Here is a 24,443-nt window from a genome sequence, read left to right as displayed (position 1 = left end):
CTTTATTGGCCTCGAGCAATGAATCGAGAGTATCGGGGTAGAAAGGAATTTCCTTATTGTCTTTTTCGAGGGACGCAAGCTCGATCTGTCTTGGAAGGAAGAGTTCGCTTTCGAGAATCTATGATTGCTTTAGGAATGCCAATGAATCCTTCGATCCCAGAGGCTAATGGCTCTCCTTGCTAATGCGAAAAGTGTTTTCTAATTTATTTACTTCTTAAGTTCAGATTTGCGGGGTTCGGTCATTAATACACCGTGGACGTTTATTACACGTATCTGAGTAAAGAAATGGAATCTGTGCAATGATTTGTTTCACTCTGGATATTCTGAATATTTTTGCATATTAGATGCAGTGACTACGAAAAGTATATTCGTCATATCATTTACGTACTAAATAATCTAATAGTTTTATATGGCTACAAAAATTTCATATTACAAAGATAAAATATAGAAAAATAAGGGTTGTATAGAGATACTTCTCGCAGCCACCGTACATGCCGTAAATTTGTTTCACGTTTAAATACCCCATAGATACATAAATATTCGTAGCCGAGTGACGGAGCGTGTTGGATCTTTAAAACGTGTGTTATCTTCACGGTTGTATGTAACATTTCGGTGACTTTTAAATCTTTTAAACTCCATTATCACAGTTGCTCGCCTGACTCATCAATTCCTAGACTTGGACAGAATTTCGATAAAAATCATATTTCTAATCGAGTTGATGTCGAAAGCCGCTGGGAAGTTGAACGAGCGAGGCAGCCAGTAAAATGTATAGAAAGAAGCTAAATATCCTAACGCGTGTAAATGAAACTGCTCAAAGTACCGGGAGGCAAAGAGTTACACAAATTCGTTTTTATTTGCGCTTGGAAAATTCGCGGAGCCATCGGTTTTCCAGGACGGGTCGACGTGGAAATTTGTTGGCAGCGGATTCGCGGGATCGCTGCTCGCCGATACGCTGATACAAGCTCGCGCAATCACTTTCGATTATCTGAAAAACCGTCGGTGATTAAAATGACGCCCACGATAAATCTCTGACTCTCTGTTGGAGGAAGAAAAAAGGTTGATACTGGAAGCTTTGAATGCAAATCGGGGGCGAAGAGTCACGGTGCTCATGCGGTATCCTCGACTAATTATATTTGACAGCGATTTGTGCTTGCGAGTTTCGCGCGTTTTTCAAATTCCTCCGGCGTTGATTTACGCGCGGTCGATTCCCGTCGCCTGGCGCATACATCGTAATTGATAAAGCGAGGAAAGCTTGTTGTTACGCCGAAACTGTCGACCGTAAATCCCGTCCCCGATGATCCGGAAAAACAGCAACGATTACAATGACGCCCCGCAATAAATCCTTGTCGGCGCCTCTAAGAGGAGCGATAGCATTATCGAGCCACTCCGATGAAAGTTATCTCGTTCGACTGGAATTTTTGACGTTAATTCTGATCAAGATAGCGGCTTGCTGTCTTCGCGGCTATTTTCGAGCTAATTATAGGGTCGCCATTACCGGCTAGTTTTGAGCGCTGTAGAGATTTATGAAAGTATTCGTACATTTATCGTCGAACATTTTTCACGAATATATTTCGAATATTTAACGGATGAAACAGTTTTTCGTCTGTGACATGATTTTATTAACAAAGTTTGGAAAAGAGAATCGAACATTTCTATGCTACGTATTAAAATGTATGTGTCACGGTATATCCAATCTCATTTTTCATATTCACATTTTTATCAAACATATTTCTTTGTTAACTTCGAAGCTTGTTCGCGACTTTTTTTTCTTTTTTATTCGATCATTCCACGATAAGAATTTTTTACCGGGCGAACACAACAATAACGATAATCGTTAAGCGTATTAAACTGTTGGTACCCCGAACACTCGACACGCGCTGAATATTCATTAACGATTTGTTTCTCGTTACGCCGCTGATCTATCATAATCCCGATTTGCATAGCGTGAAAAATCTGTTTGTCGTGTTCCCGCACGCGATCAGCCGAAAAACCAGCCCCTATTAAAAGGATAAATCAACGACAGAGCGAAAGGGAGAGGAAGAGGGAGGAGGTAGGAAGGGAAAGAGAGGGAGAGAGAGAGAGAAGGAGCAAAAGAGACTGTACGAGAGGGTGGAGTGAGAGCGTGGGATGATAGAAGGTGACACACGGCGCATGCAATTGATCTCGCGAAGCGTTTTCGACGCCGAACTAATCGGGTTTGACCGCCGCGCTTCTGTAAAGTATCGAACGCGGCACGCGTCGACATAATTCACTTATGTTTGTTATGGGTTGCCATGGAGTGAGATATAACCTAGCCGAAACAGCTATTGTTGGCGACCCGCCAAAACCCAGCAAATATAGACGCCCGTTTGCTCTCTGTACCCCCTAAGATTCGTAACTCGTTCATTACTCTCCGCGATTGTTCCTTTTGTTTTCCAACCGGGCTTCCCTCTTTCCCCCTTTTCGTTCTCCATTTGCTACCAGCTTTGCGACCTCGTCCGCTGCCTTCTGTTTACGGACCGCTGGCAAAAATAAACTTGGCTACCTGCTTTCCGGTAATTTAATTGGATTATCAAAGTTGTTAATAGAAACGTGTCTCTGCTTCTGGCTCTAGCCGTTTAATTGGAAAGATATTTTTTCAAGGACACTTTAGAAGTTGCAAATTTTACGTCATACACGAGCAATTCGATTAACTTCTCGTTTTATGCTTTCTTTCGTACGTAGTTGAATAAAATCAAGTCAACGATATACGAAATACCAATATGGAAAGCTTATTCGCTAAACTAAGCTGTTTTTTGCTAGAAATATTCGGATGAAATACATCTCCGTTTCATTACAGCGCCATATTAATACGTATGTTTGTACTCGGTAATTGTCAATCCGAATAATCGAAACCGATGTCGAAGCTCAAAAATTACACTCTGTTGCAAGTAGAATCTACTTTTCGTGGAAACTACGATCCATATGAGTAACGGGATTCGATGCTACGAGACAAGAAACTGCAGAATGCAGTCACTTGCTTCCCAAAAGACACGGATACGTAAACTTGGTTTCTCTAGAGCCAACAAATCCCATTTACTCAACTCGCCTCTGTCCACTCCATGCCGCCACGTCTTCAAAATGACTTGGACCCAGAACCAACCGAAGTTTGAACAAAAACGCGCGGATTTCTCCTCTGCAGCAAACAAAATCCATTTAGAGTTGTGAGCAAAGATGATAACGGATATTCCTTTCCATCCTTAACGCCCAAGCCATGTAATCGCGATAGAAAAAGTTTCGCGAAGAGACCGGATCTCCCCCGATAGAAGAAGCGAAGAGAACACCCTGGAAAAAGTTGTTGAATTTTGGCCAGGGTCCGCCTGGACGGGCGCTGAATTTTGAGTTGAACCGATGAGCCAGTGAACTGAGATGAAAAAGGCAAAAAGGAAAAGCGAGACGAAGAAGAGAGGCCGCGAAGGAGCGGCGTAACGCGTCCGATCCGACCGCGCTCGTTTAATATTCCGGCGCGCAACCGCGCGGAGTGCCGGTCCAGACGCAAGCTGCCTCGGTTATCCGGTCGAAACTCGGCGTTCCAAAAGTTTCGTGACAGCCTCTCGTTGAGTTTCGCTACTAACCTTCCCATCCGGTCTGCTCGCGAAATTTCGCGGCGCGCGACTTGCAACCGGATCGGACCTGATCGATGCGACGATACCAACGACTTCGTTAACTTGTACGGGATTGGGTTACATGGAGGAATAATGGGGTTGTCGGGTGGAGAGAGAAGAATTGGCAGCAGAAGCTGTTAGGGTTGAAAGAGATTGAGGAAGTAGAAGGGTGGATCTTTGATATCATCCCTATTATGTAGCTCTTGGATATCTTATTGTTAGTGAGACTACATGCAAGAACAAATTGTTGGAATCGGGTTGAGAAACAGACGCCGATTATACGGGGTGATTTTCTTGCCGGGGACCTTGAAAGAAGAAGTCGCTGGTCGGTTATTGTTGTAATAATCGCTTGCGTAATGAATGCGCGATTCGTAATCCGTCTTGAAGTTGATCAGCCTGAATTTTTTTAAGTCAAGGTGTACTTTCTTCTGACAATTATTGATTTATTCATGAAAGATGAGTAAGATATTTTTAAACGATGCCAGTAACAATAGGTACTTATCGTTGGTTGCATGGAGGAATAAAAACTTGCGGAATTACTTCGACGATGGTTACTAGGGTATGTAGCTGTTCGAAACAAACACGAAAATATTGGAAAACAACAACGTATTGTACGTGTACAATATTCCGGCCGCACTATGCGAAAGTTACTGAGAAATTACGCGCGCAGGGGATGAAAAGTGTCGTTCCAGGCTGGAACTTGGGTGCGGCGAATAAATTTGTAAGGGTGTATTAACCGCGCCGGAGGAAGATGAAATTAACGTTGTAACAAGATTCTACGAACCCGAGAAGTAACTTACCATCGCTTAAATTAATATCATTGCCATTCATAACACGATATTCTTATACAGAATAAAGAACGAAAGATCCAGCCGCGTATATTTTTCATAGTATCGTACAAACTGAATCGTGTATCTTAAAATTCCTAATAAAACATCCAAATCTCTTCCTTGCTGAATTTTCAATATATTAGATCGTTGATTTAAATAGAATTAGATGTTTTTCCGTCGACAACTTGACGAATCTTTCCTTCAAAAATCGTTTATCTTTCCCAATAACCATTTTCTTTAAATAATCTGCGTAGGCTTCTGGGCTATTTAATTTCGTATCTGCGTCTCGTGATCGTGACTTGTAACTTCTATACGACATATTTTCAGAATTAATTTTAGAGTTGTCGATAATAAATATAATCGCGATAGTCGAGTTTCCTAACAATCAATGAAATTTCATATTCTTTCGTATACCGTACATAATACATTCATAAGAAGCGTTCACAAATGTTCGAACACGTCCGTGGGTCTTCCGTCCAATCTTCAATCTCCTTAAAATTCCTACGCACCAGAGAAAGGCGCGATTCAGCGTGAAATACCGATCGATCCAAGAGCAGGTTTATTTATACTCGCGTGTCGTTGACAGTCACGAAATCCTCAGGATGGTCTTTCACTCCACGCCATGTCGACTGGATTAACGTTTGGCAACTGGGTCAGCTGCAGCCTCGATATCAACCGGCTCTCCATCTTTTTCGCTCGCTCCGTGGCGTATGCATCGCCATCCATGAAAGTTGCGGCATAAGGATTTTATTTATGAGTTTGTTTGCGGACGAGCGCGACCCTCTCGCCGATAAGTGGCTATGGGGCCCTCGTTGGGAGCGTGCTTCTGGCAGATTGCGCTCGTGGTTATGGGGATGCACGAAGGGAGAGACAGAGAGACAGAGAGACAAAGAGAGAAAGAGCGGAGAGACCGCTTAGCACAGAGGGAATTGGCCCGATAACGGGTCCGAGGCTTGTATGGTTCTTTATTTACCATAAAATTCGACTGGTGCTCGCCAAGCGGAATGGATTTCGCGACCGCGGCTAAAATTTTATTACCGTCGGCATGACAAACCGCCCAATTACTAACTACCGATACGTTAATAGAGCCATTTTTTTCTGGTATAAAAAAGAGGAGAAAAAAGGGCAACCGCGACCCGCATACGAACTAACAAAAAAAAAGAAGAAAAAAGCTGTATTCTTTATTCGATCAGCGACGCACTGTCCATCGGCTGACCGCAACGGACGGCGGCGGAAAGGGGATGAAACACGGGGACATTTTTGTTCGCGTTCGTCCGCGCGAGCTCGATAAAAGCGCAACGATCTCGGAATGAAAGAGCGTTTAGCGCTCGAATCGGTCGCTGTACCGTACCGAAAACGCGGTTGATGATCGGGAAAATCGAACTACGCCAGTGTTTCGTCGGAACCGCAAGTTTTTCTGTTTCATCCGTGTAACATGACGCATCGCAACGTTTTCCACACTTTTATCCGACCAACGTCAAACGGACCAAGAAAACAAGAAAAGGGGAAAGAAAGAAGGACGAAAAAAAGACGAAACCTTCCACCCTAGTGGTTATGGCAACTCGCACGATTTCGATAAGGGCTGCAATTATTTATCGACCCGGTAATTGTCCGGCTAGATTACAACTATCAAGGAAAAAGGCCCCTGTTCCTCGACCCTCGCCGCGAGGGTACACGCGCATGAAAATATCGTGCAAGATGAATGGAGAGGAAAAAGTAAGAGGGAGAAAAGCCGAACGCAACGTGTACGTGTACCGACGTATCAATTTACTCGGTAACTAGTTATCCGCGCTTCCCTGTGCGCGTATACTTACCAGATTGGCTGGTAGCAGGAACGTAGAGCATGGTATTCACGAAAACCAGCCCCGAGACCAGACGCATTACATTCGAACGAACGTATTCATATTCATAGGTGTTCCGCGAATTCCCAGGATTTCGCGATCTTACCAACGGATCCAGACACGCACCCTCTCTCCCGTCTCCCTGTGAACGCCGAGCCGTTTCGATAAGTACCGGCTCACGTGATTTACCGTAATTTCGGCACGCGGAGGATCGTGTCTCGCGTGTTCGCGCGCCAATACCTTACTTTACTTTTATTACCGATCCACCGGCTTCCCTTCCGGCTGCTTCCCCTCTGTTGTGTTTCACAAAAAATTAGAATAGCTCGTCGGCCGATTAAATCGTTGCTTGCGAGAAAATTGAGGAACAGACCCCGCTTTCGTGACCTTTCAGCAATTGTTAGGGCTGAAATTGCGCGGCTTTTAGAGACGATTTCGGATAGTTAAGAAACGAGGCAAGTACCTGCAATTTTTGATATTTCCCTTTACAAGGAAACTTGGTAGTGAAAGGAATAATTGAGATTTTTCTTGTTGAGAGCGTAGTATATAGGATGGGCTAGGGTGGATTAAATTTTTGTCGATAAAATGAAAATGCTGCAATGAAAGCAGATATCGTTAAGTTCCTTCTGACCATACCTCGCTATAGTTTCGTTTTAGAGTTTATTAAGGAGAAACGAAAAAACTCAGAATTAAAAGATATTGTTTGATAAGACAAACAAAAATGAGATCACTAAAAGAGAAAATATAACGCGGACGAATATGTTTGTTATTGGAAAGAAACACAAGTGAAAATCAAGAGTAATCAAATTGTTCTGGAAAACAGTTTGAACGAAGGAATGACAACTCGGTGCAGAACGGTAATCCAGTTGGAATCTCGTTGGTTTTCGTACGATAAAGTCGATTTTCGAGATCGGTTCGAATAACGAGCGAACAGCGTAACGAAGCAATAGAAATTGCAGAGAATAATGACACACGAGCCATGGCGGAAGCGTAACCACGAGAAATATCCGAAAACCCGGGCTGCTCGTAATCGGATCTTGAAAAGGGAAACAAATGGATCCAATTAACGACATCCAAACGTGGAATATTGAAAATATCGAACGAAGTAATTAAAATACACATGGTCCGCCGGGTCCTTTTAACAAATTGATTCCGACGTTACCATGCATATATGTAGACCGGCTCGCGAATGTATTTGGACATTTACCGTAAAATCTTTCTGTAGATGTATCGTATGTGCTATACAAAATATTTTGAAATTTCATTAGCATTGTAATGGAACACAATTACCATCGTTAAGTGGGAGAAGTTTGTAGTATATCCAAAAATATATATAGAGACCAGTAAAAAATTAATTACAGACGTACTCTACCCAGAGATAAAAAAATATCCGAGCGAACGAATCAATTTGTATCAATGTGTGTCGATAATCTGTGATCTTTATCTTCTAATTATATTAGGTTGTCCGGAAAGTTTCTTTCGTTTCATAAGGTGATAATAAATAAACAACAATATCTGTTTTATATTATTTTATTGAATTAGATATGATCCATTTCGTTGTATTTCTATTATTATGTTCGTACATAATTCAATGAACTAGTATAAAACAAAGGACACTGTGCGTCTATTATTTCCTTATAAAACGAAAGAAACTTTTCGGACAACCTAATACATATGTTTAAGACGACGATCTATATCAAATATAATATTTTCGAGAAACGTATATTCACAATAATCGTCTCGTTACTTTTATGTGTATTTCCAAACTTGTTCTAAACTTTCCAAAAAAAGTATTTTACAATAAATGTTCGAATAATTTTACGAAACACTATATACATACAATGTACATACGTATGCACCAAAATTGAATCTTTTGACGACAACGTATCATCGTTGAAGATAATCGACATCATGTAATGATGTCGTGAAAATAAATGAAGGAAGGTTACGTCGTTCTCATGTAGGCGCGCGGAATTAAGTATGACGACGCGCTCATTTCTTTTGAGCATCTTTTCCAACGCTTTAAGACGATAGGAAAACAAACTGTTGCTGTCAGCAAGGCCCGACTCTGCGATTTGTACCAGCTTCTATGAATTATCGATCTATTTGCAGCACCCACCGATATTTTTGCCGCATCTTATTTTCATCCCCCTGTCCTTGCACGTACTCCCCCACGAACGATTTTTCTTCCTATCATTCGGACCGTTAAATTAACCACAAGCACAACATTCAAAACATTGGCGAACATTCGATACGTATTTCCCACTAATTCTCCGTTCTTTATTCTAAACATCTTGTCTGCCAAAGATTTATATTGCCAACCAAAAATCTGGAAACACTTCTTCGATCACTTCTAACTTTGTTATTAAATTAACGCTATAACTATTAATAATGATATTCTTTATTTTGATACAATCGTTGGCAATGGGATATTCTAGGATAGGAACATTCTAAAGCGATCCTTTTCACTTCTACGGATTCTGTAGAATTTTATACATCCCGTGGGTTTCCATGAATTCTGTGAATTTTTCTAACGATTCCGAATTTTTTACCATGCCACTGTAATATACCTATGTATCGGAAAATTCTATAATACGAGAAATTTGATCGAAAAATTGTTGAACGTAGACGTGGAAAAAATGAAGGCGACCAAATCTGCGTTCGGCGTGTTTGTCTCCTTTCAATTCGTCTCATTTAGAAACGCAGATAAAGCTGTCAGGTCGGCACAAAAATAGAACTTACGTAACAAAGACGGTGGAAATTGGTCGATTCGTGACCAGCGATTCCGCGAATAGAGAGGCGAGAATCAAAAGCAGGTCGGAATTCGTGAAATCACGGGCATCGTCAGTCGTCGCTGGATTTATTTGTCTGTCATCGATTATCGAATGGTATTGGTCGTTGTTATTCCTATGCTGCCACGTTGTTCAGGAACTCGTCCTCCTAATTCCTTTACTATTCGCATACGAAGGATCTTCGATGAAATTTCCTCTTTCTGTGTTCTCGTCCACGAACTTCCTCTTCTCCTATTTCTTTTTATTTTCGAAGGTATCCGTCCTTGGACTCCTGCCTCGAATTAGCTACATGTTTCTAGTTAACTTTACATGCTAATAACATCTGGTGGATATCTTTCGCGCAAATATATACAATTTTTCAATGTTGATCGATATTCGAACAGTATTTGCGTTGTAGTTAAAATACCGTGGTAGATTCGAGTTAATAAATACTTCTCGACCAACTAATCAAAAGAAACACAGAACGAGAACACATCGCTCGTTATTTAAAGATACAAGAAAAGAAATAAGAGTGATTTATGAACAACTACAAATACCGAAAAAAATCTTGTCGCCATCTGCGACAGGTTTCAAGTTCGCTGCACGACACATTGGATGCAAGATATCGCTACGATATCCGCTGGATCTTAAGTCTACCAGCTTGAAATGCGTTTCACGTCCGTTGATAAGCCGTTCGAAATGTAATGAGCAGATCACGACAAGGCAGCCACATAATCATTCACCCGATGCGACATTTCGCGTAATAAGTTTAATCGCTGATGCTAGCTGGCGGTCAGTGTTGCACGACTTCCGGTTAACGAGTAGCTAAAGCGCTCGTTTCTTACGATCCTCCGCGTTCGATGAATCGAAACGCGTACACAGACCACGTTCCAATCGGACGTCGTAAAGATAAACCGATTCGCCATTCAAGCGATCCGAACGTTTATTATTGAACACGCAGGCGGACTCGAAGCGAACATCCAGATATTTAGAACGTTTCCAGGTCCGACTTCTTCTTCGACACTCCAGCTGCTTGCATTAACAATGACGCGGTGAATGGTAGATGGAAACATCTATTGTTTTTTTCGTTTGACTATCCTCATCTCCGAAGAATAATATTTTTTATCTATTTTCCACATTTTCGCTGAGGTATAATAATATCTTTTCCTATTTGAAGAATATTTCAGCGATAAATCGCAGTAAGATAATTGATTATATACAATTTAAAATATTCTTCCGATCTTAAATATCCTTGCAAACAGAGTGGGACATTATTTTGGATTGTTTGAATATTTTAAATAAAAGGGACATTACTCTAAAAAAATACCGTAGAGGAAAAAATATTCGGCGATAACTGAATTAATATTCGATCGGAGATGTGGTTTCTTCGTGCTTATTTAAGAATGGGCGTCGTATATAAATTTTCTTAATATTTAAGAGAATTTCCTTGGATACTAAACATTAAAAATTTATCCCGCAGGTGACATGGAGATCTTGGCGTACTTCTTCGGCCCCATTGGTTTCCTACTTGCAGTGAACCTGTTATTCTTCGCAGCGACTGCCCGCGAGCTAACTTGTGGTCTATGGAAGGGCGAATTCGTGAAGAGCACCACAGAACGGTAAGCGAATTGATCCAGTTCGACCGAACGACTTGGAAAATCGAGGAGCACGGCTCACCGCGTCTGACTGTCCCCCCGAATCTGCCAGCTCTAAATTAAGTTCCGATCTGGTTTACGCGTTACTTCCCGGATACTCGCCAGTCTTGCACACGACGGATATGACTGTTCAAAGCGTATATCCCTGAAAGAAAAAGAAATATTTACCTTAAAAAGTTCCCGGCCGAATCGACGAGTCGAATTCGTAAACGTATTCTGTGCTTCGCGAACGGCCACGCGGTCTTCGTTTCGCGTAAATATTTGGCCAATTTCTTCCAGGAACGTGTACCATTGGTACCGCTCGACGATCTTTTCGGAGAACGATCGAGAAGAAGAAAAATCGACGATCCGCGCGTAGAAATCGAACTTTCGTCACGTTGCGTGCAACATTTTACTTTCGTCAGTTCCGTGGGTACACGCAAGACCCGGTTTACGCTACGTGCGGGTTATTTTCAGAATCTTGCAAGCGTTAGACCGTAGCTACGTTTACGGAAGATGTAGATCTAGCGCTAAGCCTAAAACGCTAAAAGTTTGCCAGTTACTTTAGATCGCAGATAGAGAGAAACCTCTTTCTGACCTGAGTATTATCTACAGTTCAATCTTGCCCACGCTATCGCCGCACTTTACACCCATACCATCTCGTAACCGAGTTCTCAGATAAACGGAAATTACCAGGAAACGTTTGGAGGCGCGCGTCCTTGCTAATCACCGCGAGATGCAACCGCGTCTCATTTCCTCGGGAAGTTAAGAGGGAAACGATTACGCGTCTCGGTGGTAAACTTTGAAGGAGTTTAAGTCGGCGATATAGCCGAGTTAAAGAAGTCCTGGTTTGTTTGTTCGAGAGTGAGACGAGCGATACACAACGATTAAGAGGAACAGGCGGCGCACAAACGCGCAATGATCTTCGTGCTCTTGTTTTATCGCTGCCGGCGAAAGATGCTTTATTTCGGCGCGAAGGAAAACGCTCCAGGCCGATGATAAATATCAAGGATAACCGGTTTGCTGCATTCGGTTCACACGGAATCCATAGATAATCGAGATCAGCGAACGCTCAACCTCGGGATGTTTACTTAAATTAAGATACTCTTCGAATCTTGTCGCTCCCTTGCCCGCTCCACGTCCCTTCATTCTTTTCTTTCGTGGTTTAACGAGCAATTATCTCGAGACGAAGGAACGGAGAAAGCGAATCGCGTCTCCTTTTGAAATCTGGCGAGGCCGTTTCGCCTCGGAAGTGGGGATTTACGAGCGCTTCCGTGTCGATCGGGATTCCAAGGAAATAAACGAGGGTGATTCTTAGCTGCTTCAGTGGGAAACAACGAGTCTTCTTCGATGAAATCGTATTTATCAATAAGAAAAGGCAGATTGGAATAAATAGAGAATCTGAGCCCTCTTACACGATTCAACTAATATTATTTCTGAGATTTTACAAGTCACAAGTCACGTTACGAACGCTATATAATACATTCTTTGGCAGAATGGTTAACAAAACAAACGAAGATCCACGCAGGTGAATTTTACATATTACAAAATCGGTCCACTTATCTTCTTATATTTCTTTCTCTAAATTTTCTAGTTGTAAAAAGATACGAGTACGCTGATATTGTTAGTTGAATTATCGTGCAAGAAGGGCTTGGTGTACCGAATCTTTACGAGAAGTCTGATCCCTTGAGTTGCAATATTAACCCACTATGATACATACAAGTTTCCTCGATCGAAGGTGGAATCGTACGATAGAGAGATTGACCATTGTTTTCTATCCTTTGTATCCTTCAAGCAACGCCAAAGAGATATAAGAGCTTGGGATATTCGAATTAACTGGTAACCGGCTGACGAATGAAAAATAGCGAGCTCTTCGAAAATTACGAATAGCGAAAAAATGGACAGAGAAAACGAGAAAACGAACATGAAAGAATCTCTATTCACCATTATGACCAGCGTGTGTCCCGATCTCTCTGTATTGGCAGAAAGAGAACGAGTGAAAGTGAGGGGAGAGGAGGCTCGGCCGAAAGAGAATCGCAAATTGAGATCGTCAATATCAATTTCGACGGGACGAGGGAGCAAAGGTGGTTCGAAGGGACGGCGTGCGAATGGAAAATAACGATTCGATGCCTGATATCTGTCGGCGCGGCCGTGATAAAATAAATTCTCCTTTGAGCCCCGGTCGCTCTGTAAAAAAGCTACCGGCTGCCAGGCATAAATATCCGAAAAAAATGCGATTCGTCAAACGACGCTCGTCGCCCGATGCCAAGGATCGATGGGGAAACGTGATATTTTCACATCCGGTTGGACGTATCCCTCAAAGAATTTACTGTTTATCCGACCCATTCGTCTTCGGCCAGCATTCTTCGAGTTTTCCAAAGTCTCGATAGTTTCTACAGCTTTGTCTTTGTTATTGTGCCGTGAAAATGATGATCGAAATAGACGTTGTGTCGTCGAGTCGATCGACTTCGCTACAGACCGACCCTCAAGTAGAAATTCCTCCTATAATTCCGCTAATATACGTTTGGTATCTCGATATATTTTTAAATCACAGCAATCAGATGAAAACTAACACCGTGTCACGTGCAGAATATTGTATTCGTTGATCTTTGAATCGAAGAATAAACACGAGAGTTGAAGTTGAAATTAGAAACTTGAATGGAAAGCATAACGCGTGTTACAAGCGTAAATTGATTAAAATAGCATGGAAAGTAAAGACGAAGGTTGTTTTTCGGTGGAAGAGAGGAATAAACCGGTGGTTTACGCCGTTAAAGGTGATTGATTTTGTTTAAAGGATCTTTTGATACGATATGGTTGTCGAGGGATCTCGATTTCAATGAAATCTCGTTAAAAAATTGATTCATGGTGCGTTAGTTCGCAATATTTTTCATATAACTTTCAGCGAGCTGTTATTTTGACGGATCGCTCGGATGCTTATTCGATTTATCGCAAATATTTGCAATTCTTCAAGGTGCCACGAAGAAATGAAACGTAAAAATAATACGTACGTTGGATGAAAGAATACTCGTTAAACGAGTCGATGTTGTTCGAACGAGTCACGAATGTACAGGATGCAATAGAAGACTAGAACGAACAAGATCACTTTTAGAAAAAGAAAATAAATACGTAAAAATAGAAACTCTTCTGATCTCTGTCAAGGTTGATGCATGGGTCTACGTTAACTAAACTTCTTTTACTTCGCTCCCTACAGTACGCTTCGAAAATATTTGATCGGATGTCGAATATGAAAATAAGAAACTCGTATAAAAATGACGTTTTACGAGACATCTTTGGATAGCAAGTTCCAATAAAAATGTCCGATTTTGGAATGCGCATAAAAACCATTAAGAAAGCGATGTTTCGCTTACTATAACGTAAAATATTCGAATAATTTGCATTTAATCGAATAAAACGAACAATTTAAACGGCATTTTCGCTTAATAAACAAGCGAAGATAGAAGCAAATAATTTATAGATAAACAATTTATCGTTTCGAAAATATCTCATTAGAATACATTATTATCGTTCTGCGCTTGAGAAAATAAAAGATCACAGGAAATAAAAAATCGCAGAAAATCGATGTTCAGACGAAATCATTCATTCACGTGGCGACCAATGAATGACGCGCCGGTCGTGAGCTTTCTGCTCGCAATTTAAAAGTTCAGCGTCGCTGCCAAAATAAACGCGTCGCAAATAAAACCTCGTCGGTGTATCATAGCGTTCAAAGGAGACAGAAGGAGAAGAAAAGGACTTACTTTTGAATTATGTCCCGAGCAGAAACGACAAGGTTGCCGGTCGAAACGTAAACGTGATAAAACACGCGCTATAACCGTCAGCTGGATGATGCGGGTAGATGCAGTCCTCGCGATTGCATCGTTCTCGTTTCTTCTCCATTTTCTACCTCCCACTGTTCCAGCATCGTCTCTTTTCTCCTGGAAAATCTTCGTGGATCGTAAAGTGGATACCTGTGTATTCGCCAGCTTTCAGAGATTCCGGATAGATCTCGCGGAAGCAATGGAAAATATGCCGGTCGACCAGCTTTAGCCGTGTTCACGACTAATGTAAATTCTTACAAACGTAATGGATAAATTTATTTTATAGCCAGTATTTCGTTTGATGTTCCTTTTTTCGCTCTTCGTATTGTCGTTTCTCTTCTTCCGTTCGACCCTGATGAGTCATTTCTGAGAAAATCGCATCCCTTTGTCACGAACGTCTCTCTATCTTCTCCGTTAAAAGTTCTTCGAAGATACAGAGAGTTCGAAATAAATCTTGATCGCACCAAGATCGCGTTTGATCTATCGAGATAGACTGCAATAAACGGAAGCTCGAACGACTCTACTTGGGCCAGTGGTGTTTCCTATGCAGCTGCAAAGTTTCTCATAAATTGCAATCGTAATACCTAGCACTTTGAACGTTTCTTCCTTTCTTTTTTTTCATTATTTCACGCTGATTATATAAAGAACATCCATATAATAATAACGTCCAGACGAAATGGTCCTCATTAAACATGTTCCGCGTTACGAGTGTAACGAGCGATCGAAGCATGCATCGGTGTGTCGTTTCCAGATCTTTTTTTCTTCCTCTCTCTTTCTCCCTTTTTCTTTTTCTATCTTTTTCTTTTCTTTTTTTTTTTTTTTTTTATTAGATGCCGTCGATATTTTCAGTCTCAGACAGACGCTAACAATCCATATTCACCCCTCTGTCTCGTTACGTCAATTAACACGTAGCTGGATCCGCGATCCTACTTTCTTTGCAAACGCGGCGAGTGGCATTAATTTGAAACGTCGAACAAAAATACGAACGGCTGTCTGCTTCAAATGACTTTACTTCGCTCTTCCTCCGCCTCGGCTCGATGGAAACCCACCCTTCTCAATTTCGTGCTCGATCTTTCAAACTGTTCATCGACTCGTTTCTCCACAAATTTTCTAGCAACGACGTAGAACGGAGGATGCAATCCTCGAGCGAAATGGCGTTGGTAGAAGTAGAGCGAAATGCGGCCTTCTACGTTAAAATATACCTCGAACTTACACCAAACCATAAAATACGATACGTGGTATTAAAAATATTTCTGCTTGTATTTCTATGCCTAAAATCAAATGTGATGAACATACTGAAAATATACTAAAATTACTCTAAACAGTAATTTTTACTTCTTAATATTTTTATCGGCATTATTTTATCTTCTAACCAAGTATTTTTCTTTTTTACCAGACTCTACGTTTCATTTTCACAGTATCAAATAATTGGAACGAACCAATTGCGCGCTATTCTGTAAAATTACTCGATGCATCAGTCGTTATGAGGCTGCAGATATAACGAGTAGCAGATCAAAACAAAAGATGATAAAACATCAAAGATAGTCTGTTTGACTTGATCATGATCCAAGTGCAGTAAACGAACACTATTGATAAACAGAAATGGTGAAATCTTAAAAGAGGAATAAGGGGTATATAAAATTTGACCATTATCCGTGGCTGTCCTTGCTTCTTGCTCGTCGTTTGGCATACAAAGCCGATTCGACGGGGCTTTGATCGGTCAAGTACGTTCTCAAAAATCTTCTCTTTCATGTTCTCCTCGCCTTTCAAGCGTTCACCGTGTACCGTGGTTCTTGGGTGCAGCTGTTCCCGCACAGGTGATCGACCGTTTGTTTGCATTCCGCTGTTCGATGGGCCTTCATGCTTATCACGCGCCTCCACGTTTCCCACCACGGTGAAAGGTTCATCCTGCACGCGCGAGTTCACCTTCTGCATTCGTGGACGCGTGTCTAATTTGCTTTCTTCGCATATCATTATAGCTGTAGAGATTTTTCATGCGCCGATCGTTCCGCGAATTCGTTGTTTGGATTGAAACCATCGGCCCGCGGTGCACGCCGATGAATTTTTCAGTAGTCTCCGCACGATAAAATTTTCATCCGAATAATAATCGACGAACCGGTACTACCCGTACATACTCGTATAACGGTGGATCGATAATAAAAGCCTTGCATCATTGATGACGAAATCCCGACGATATTTCCATCAGTCTGCGTTCGTACCCGTGTCACGTCTTGTTGACTATTGTTCCAATTTGAAAGACAAATAATTCTACACGTGGCAATATCAGATTTGTTGCTCGACTTGTTAGACGTCTCTGCTATCCAAGACGCGCAGATTCATTGGATTAGAGACTCGAAAAAATCGGATACACGAAGAATTAAAAATTAAGATAAAGGCTTCGGAAATTCTTGGCTACGGCACGCTATATAGATTTGGGTAATTAAGGATCTGTAAAGAAATTTAAAATATCAAGAAAGAAAAGAACGCGTTAGAAATTGTCTAGTATAACGCACTATACGGATTTGTTTTATTGTGGAAAATTAAATAATAATTATAAGCTTCAGATTTGTTACTATACTTGTCCGACATCTGGTACATTTTTATATCGAGATGGAATATAATAAAAAGAGCGACTTTAAGAGAGCTACGTATAGAGCAGAATAAAATTGATCCTCCACCGGTTACAAATAGTTAATTGATTTCAAATAAGATGTAGTAAAATCTAATCGACAGCCGGTGCATTAAGATTATGTTTCTGTCTTTGGTGGTTTTATTTCCTCTGCGCATTAAACCGTAATTATCATAATACGTATGCGTAACATGGTCGCGTGGCATCTCGTAATAGCTGGATGCAAGAATCTTCTATTTTCGAGGCGCCGCCTAATTGTTACGAGCGGGGAATATGCAAACATCTCGCGGCTTGCAACCGGTGGTGGTTCAAAAATAACGTGGCGATCAACGAGAGAACGGAGAGGTAAGCAAAGCGGAAAAGCGGCGAGAGAGTTGGCGTTCTCGCGTGGAAACGGCTGAGTCGACCTGATTCGAACTTACTTGCATGGGCCAGTTTCGCACATGGCAACCTGCTAAATGTGGCATCGGGAGGGATCGATTATAAAAGTCGAATCTGTGACGCGAATTTCGTATCAAAATTTTAAAGTTTTCATTGGATTATAGACTCGAAAAAATTGGATACACGAAGAATTACTAATTAAAATAAAGGCTTCGGAAATTCTTGGCTACAACGCGCTATATAAATTTGTGCAATTAAGGACCTGTATAAAAAATTTGAAATATCAAAAAAAAAGAACGCGTTAGAAATTATCTACTACAACGCACTATGCAGGTTTTATCGACGTTCAATTATACGTTATAAGTTGGAAAGCATTGTGACGGCGATAATAAAGATTGGGCAACCACGAAAGTACTGAAATGGGGAATGACAGGAGGGAAAGAGGACTCCGTGGCCTTTATAACGCTATAATTTCGCGACACAACACCGTAACGGGCTGCGAATACTCAGCCGGAACGAATTAATAATGCTTTGACTTCGACCACAATGCGATGCATACATTACTCGTGGCGGCGCAACGTGTCACGCTGAACAAACGGATACGTTTGCGGCCTGATTTATGTTCATCGTAATTGAACACAGCGCTAATTGAATCGGGTCGCTTTTTGTCGCCGGAAATTCGTCGCGGTACCTGTGGCGTCGCGGCTGAACGACGTGCCCGTAACACGAATAAAACAGCATCTTTACGAAAGATGAAAAATAACGTTCCTATATGCTGCGCGTATAACGAGAAAGATAAATGTGCAGAGAATTTTCTTAAACCAATGTGTATCTCCATAGATCTCTGAATCACTGCCTTGTCATTCCTCGTTCTTTGAATTCAAGGCACAATAACCGTCATAAATCAAGCAGGCCAGACCCAAAAAATTCCTTTCACGCGCAACTGATAATAAATGTTCAAGATTCTCCGAGCAAAGTGTCAACTACGCGAACCCGTATTCCCTCGGATGATCGCTTTAACCAATTCAATTATCCAAACCATCGACGAATCTCCCTAAGTTCTAATCGACCTTGTGGATTCTTTTTCTCTTAACCCTAGCGTGGGCAATCGAGTGGACATTTCTATATTTCTTTTAACTTAATTGATTTCCAGCGATAGTAGCATAAAATCGCTTCAGATCCGAAGAAAGCGCGAACGTTTGAAATATCAAAGCTTGGAATTTGTTTCGTAAAATTCTGTTCATAAAGATACGAATTTGTAAAAAGATCCGAGATCTAATGGGCAAGCTCGACCGGAGTCTCCTATAGAGTTTCTAATGCGACTTCTTCGAGCACTCAATCATCTTCAAACTAAATACTCATTTTCTAGCTCTGACGAGGATCTAATGTTTCTGTTTCAGAGCCGCACTGGGCCGTGTGTGCATGAAGCTGGTGGTCGTGATGGGCGTCACCTGGGTAGCCGACGTGGTCTCGTGGGCAGTCGGTGGTCCTCAATACATCTGGTACTTCACCGACATGATAAACGCGTTCCAGGGCGTGCTGATCTTCGCGGTAGTTGGCTGCCAGCCCCAGGTCCGCGCCGCCTTGAAAAGGATCTGCAACAGGAACCCGAGGACCAACGCTGGAAGGCAGGGAAACGGACTGAGCACCACCAGTCACGGGATGCCCAGCATGGGCGACAGCGTCATTCAGAATCCGAGCACGAAGACCGCTCCGCTGGAAACCATCTGCTAAGCGACTTCTCTGACCTGCCGCTTCCGACAGTCGAGCTTCTCTGACGGCGTGCTTGCTCTGTTTAGTCCGTTGGAACCGTCGCTGTCGGTCAGTTTAGAGTTACTCGACTCTCAAGTAGAGAGATCGAGACAGGATTCAGTGGACGGGAAGTCGAAAGCGTGTGTTGGAAAGAGGCAGATTCACGAATCTCGTGAAACATGTAAAACAGACGCGGAAGTCTACGAAGCGGAAGAACACTGTATACGAAGCGACCAGCGTGAATAGCATCGCATCGATGGATCACTACCAAGAAGCAGCATTCTCTTTTCTCTGTTCATAGTTCGCGCGATTCTTAATACAAACGCCGTTGGTCCTTAATAATACGATCGTCATCAAAGGAGACAGAGAAAGGCTTCTATATCTACTATCCGTGCCCGATTCGCGTTGCAGGGTTGACGACCTCGAGGCCGTGAACTTGAAATAACCGGACTTCCCCGTTCCGGATGACTTTGTGACTCGACGAGTGCCGTTTCGCGAACATTGCCCGTATACAAGTAGGCCCGTCCAAGTAGGACTCGACTCGCGTCAAAAATCCTCGTCTACTAAGAAAAGAGGTCGTCGACCTTGGGAGAAGTACAGTCGCCAAGAACGCGTTTGCTCGCCGCTCGTATCCCCGCGGACTAAACGCGGGGAAAGCTGTAGAACGCGCGAGCTGTCGCTTTGAATGGTTGATTGTCTCGACAGGGAACACAATGGAGAACAGAGAAAACAACGCGAAGCGACAAATATTCATAGAGACACCCGTCCTGGTTCGAGTCCCCTCTCGAGGGAAAACCGCGTTCCCAGCGACTCTCGGTTCAGCTTTCACTCGCGTCGAATCTCCTGTTATCGTTGCAATTTGTAATTCGCGCCACTCTCCGTCTTTTCATCTCTTTAACGATGATTCGAAACGAGAGTTGCGTTGTTCGTTGTCGCCGATCGCCCAGAGAATCGTCGTCGAATCAACCAGGCCGTCGTTAACGCGCGTAGGAGCAACCAGTCACTGTCCATCGATTATACGCTGAGCGAAGTTAACGAGATGATGTGTGGCCGATACGAGACACGCTATTTCGGTATTAACAAACGGCGCCGGACGAGCTCGATTACGAGCGAATTTTTCGCGCGACAGTAAATACGATCATCGATATTAATACATGATCGTCCGTTTTGCTCGTTTTTAGTCGCGACGACTCTGTACTGCCAGGCTGTATTTCGTCTGACGTTCTGCTATTCGCGATCATGCGTCGATTCTACAAATAAATGACACATCGAGGCCACGAAAATTTCCCAATAAACGAACGACGTGCGTGACGTGTCCGGTCGATGAAATCGCAACGACCTTGACCTGTGTTCGCGAGCACGCGTCAGGTGAATCCGGAACTTTCTTTCGCGACTCGTCCTTCGTTATTCATCGGGCGTGCTTAAGGCCACGAGCGATCCCTCTTCAATTTCCTTCGGCATAAATTTGCATCAGCCGACTACAATCGTGGCTACCATTAACGCGTTACATTAGGAGTCTTGTAGCGTAGTCTCGTCGACGTCAGTCGCACATCATTTTCTTGAAATACGTTCAACGTCTCTTTATTCCACTTCTTTCGTACGACTACTGGATCATCGACGACTTAAATTTATCGATCCACGGCGTTAATGGCGTTCTATCGATCATGCTATCTCGACAATGGACCGTGAAGAACACAGAGGGGCTCGGAGAAAAGTAACAACACTGCCAAAATCAATTTCGATGACAAAACTCGAAGCAATTTTTTCGCCTCATGTTGCAGCAATTTTGACGAGACTTTACAATATCGCTAGTTTGATCGTAAACACAACGAAACATCGTTCGCACATCTCCGTTAGGATAAACCATATTCTTTTTGATACTTTTAATACCGTGAAAATGATTTTACACAGATAATATATAGGGACAGTGTAAGTGGATCTAAAAAGCAATCAGTTCAATTGGAGAATCGAACGAGGAGAGTGTTTTTTTTTTTTTTTTTGTACAGGTGAGTCACGCTTTCACGAAGTCATACATAGGTAGGTCAGGGCATAATGGACGACAACTCGTGACAATACACACTAGGAATTCAATGCCTTCTGAAATGCCTTCCAAACGTGGTGTTCAACGTGCCGAATTGTATACAATGGGAAACCAGACGGAGACCAGATGAAGTCTCCTGTCTCTTTCGGTTCTCGCATCGCGTGCGATCGTGCGAGATTACCATTTCTCCGAGCGATTTCCGGCGTAACTTCCGATGACATTCCACGACAGATTCATTCACCTTGCAGCGATGAATTAATCACAATTACGCGTCAGTGTACAATAAAATCACGACAACCGATGAATATTGATTTTCTTAATTTTTTACCAGTTGGTAAAACTATTTCTTTACGTTAGAATCTTTTTCTCTTCTTTCTCTTCACCAGTTCAATTCCAAATCAAGTGCTGAGTCGTCGCGAATGTCATGGGAAATCGCCGAGTGCGATAACACGCACCGCATAAAAACCGTCTCACGTCTGCGTAGAATTAGTACCTCGCACTCGAGTTTGCTATTCTTTAGACCACACGTTCGCGTAACTCTCAACGCGCGAGCGCGAGTAAAGTAATCATTGTCATTGTTTCTTCAGGTGCATCCAAGAGACTGAGCCATGTACCCCTCCGCTCATGTTAATCGGAAACTATCTGAATTCTCTGCGAAGATACTCCGCCACTGTTTTCCAAACAGATCTTGCTCCCTGAAATGGTACCAAAGCTTACGCGTAGACTGAATTTCTCAACAACGTTTAAATCGAAAGCTTCTCCTTTTAGAAAAATCTTATGAGAATCTGTATGATCTTCGTAGAGTGACAGATGGTTTCTAAAACCATATTAGTTCCTTTTCTTCTTGTATGAATGAGAGTGGAGCGCAAAGTCGTCAAAGTTTCGAGGATAAATATCACGTGTTCGAAAAGGGAAATTCTTAATCTTTCGTCTCTCGTAAATAATGAAACGCGTAATTGTTCGATTCCTTGTCGACATTGTTGTCCATGCGGCGTGCGTATCGTGCCTGCGTGTGCGTAGCGAATAATTGCGTGACAATGCGAGCGTGTGAATGGTACTGTGTAATTAGCGTATTAACGAGCAGTAACTTCGTTATAAATCCCTTGCTGTGTATAATCGTGGCCGAACAATGCGTAACGAGCCGGCGACAGTCGTAGCAGCTTTTCCGTTTCGTCCGCTCGTAATTCATCGCGATGTGGACTAAGCCATCGCGTTTATTTTGCATCTGGCTCGATGACGCGAGTTCAAGGATCAATTAATCTCGCTGGTGATCGAGTCTGCGACAAATCGACGATCGTCAAGCTCGTACGCATCGATCGTTCCTCGTCATTGCACCTCCTTGTAGATAAACATTTTCTCGTCATTATGTTACTTGTAATTATACGGTAAGCGCATATAAGTTATTCGTGTCCGTCGTACGCGACCAGCTACAAGATTTAAGAATAATACAAGCCACTTTGAGAAATTGTTGCTGGTCGTAAGGATGGATCTCGATGTACATTAATTCAACATTCAGTGTACTCGACGATAATTCGTTAGGTAGTTAGGGTAATCGATGAGCAAAGAGGAGCAACGTAGCCTTAAAACTAATTTATTCGGAGTAGTCGTTGTTGACGTATGAACAATAAGAGAAACGTAACATATAGTATACACGTACATACACGTAAACGTATAAATATACACGGAAACTTGCCAGTATAGAGAATTAGAATTAAGAAGGGAACACGTGAATCACCGCGAGAGCACGATGGAGATCGTGGCAAGAGAAAAAGAAAAAGAATGGCTCTGGCGATCGTTCCGGGGGGAAAATACCCGCGATCGGCCAACGCGTTTAAACGGTTATTGAGGACCGCGTGCCTTCGCGTAATTTACGTGCGTGCATTCGCAGCGCGGAAAATCCAATGTTGAATTTAACATGGAGAACGTTCCCAACCACGGTGAAATGCGCTTGGTATGACAACCGTGGTCATTGGGATAGATTAGAAAGTCATTGATTTGAAATTTTATAGAAAATGCATTGTCCAAAATTGAACGATTAACGCTAATTGAAAGTTATTGATTCGACATTGGATTCTTCGCGAGGTAGGAAATTTCGTAAATTTGGCCAAAATAGTTCTTCACTTTTTGTATATTTTTTACCGTGATAGATGAAGAATGAAACGAAGGATTGTTGTGCGGAAACTGTTATATCGAGAAGAGGAAGGTTGATTCTTCGGAGACACGGAGGCTATTATAGGGAGACAATAGTATTAACTCGTCGTGCGATTTAGAGGACGAGTTTGTGGCGAGCTCGTATTGGCTCGATTAACCATGTAGAGAGAACAGCCGGATTACCATGGTAGAGAAATTTATAATTACAACGACCCTGTACTACGGCCGATCACCACCATTCCTGTACAATGTATCGTAACAGTATTTACTATTGCACTAATGGTAATAAAGAATAACTGTTAGTACATGTTTCTTTACTGTTTGAAACTTCGATTTATTGTCCAGTAGATTTAGTTTCTAATCCTTATATATCCTCGAATTATTCTACTTTCATAATTTGCTTTAGTTCTTTGTAGACAAATAAAGGAACGTCGTGAAATTTCTACGACATATAGATGTCAAAGTAGCCCTCATCATCTCGATCTTAAGAAGCAATAAATTTCATTTACTTCGTTATAAAATTTGAAATAATGCGAGGGTACGTCACGCGTGCCTTCAGCGAGTAAATTGATTACGCGAGTAATCTCGTAACGACGTTTACCCTGGGTATGCTTCATCAATTCGGTAGTGAGAAGTTTGAAGCTGGACGAACCCCTCTTAATTCAATCAGGCAAACTTCCCTGCTATGGACTCTGACATTAGTTGCGCCAGCCGAAATGGAAACTTCGACCGCATTGTAAGTTAGAGACAATTACTCTAGTCTTATTAAACGAGCGTATTTCACAAGTAGCCGCAATTGAGTTTCGTCTCTTCCGCGTAAATTCTCACTACGGGATTCGTATGCGAACCAACCGATGCTGACACACGAGGTATTAATAATTTCGTAGTGTTTCGAAATTCGAGTAAGCACGAAGTTTCGATAATTCTTGTTAAACGGTAAGCAAGTTTCTATTTAAGGAAGATTGATGGTTGCCGGCA

The 24,443-nt window shown here is 42.2% G+C and overlaps 1 protein-coding gene across 1 annotated transcript in view; it reads left to right on the top strand.

The window, feature by feature from the left end:
* LOC100647927 (probable G-protein coupled receptor Mth-like 1) overlaps positions 1–23,770 on the top strand; it is a 155,507-nt gene extending 131,737 nt beyond the window's left edge. The window contains exons 6-7 of the mRNA XM_003394204.4: positions 10,543–10,681; positions 18,922–23,770. Of these exons, the coding sequence (XP_003394252.2) occupies positions 10,543–10,681; positions 18,922–19,255 (473 nt within the window). The 3' untranslated portion in view covers positions 19,256–23,770. The remainder of the gene's footprint in view (positions 1–10,542; positions 10,682–18,921) is intronic.
* Positions 23,771–24,443: the final 673 nt, after the last annotated feature.

Source organism: Bombus terrestris, chromosome 3 (genome assembly GCF_910591885.1).
Source record: "Bombus terrestris chromosome 3, iyBomTerr1.2, whole genome shotgun sequence".
NCBI classification, from domain to species: domain Eukaryota; kingdom Metazoa; phylum Arthropoda; class Insecta; order Hymenoptera; family Apidae; genus Bombus; species Bombus terrestris.
The sequence above is the reverse complement of the archived record's forward strand: the minus strand, read 5'-3'. Positions and strand labels throughout refer to the sequence as shown.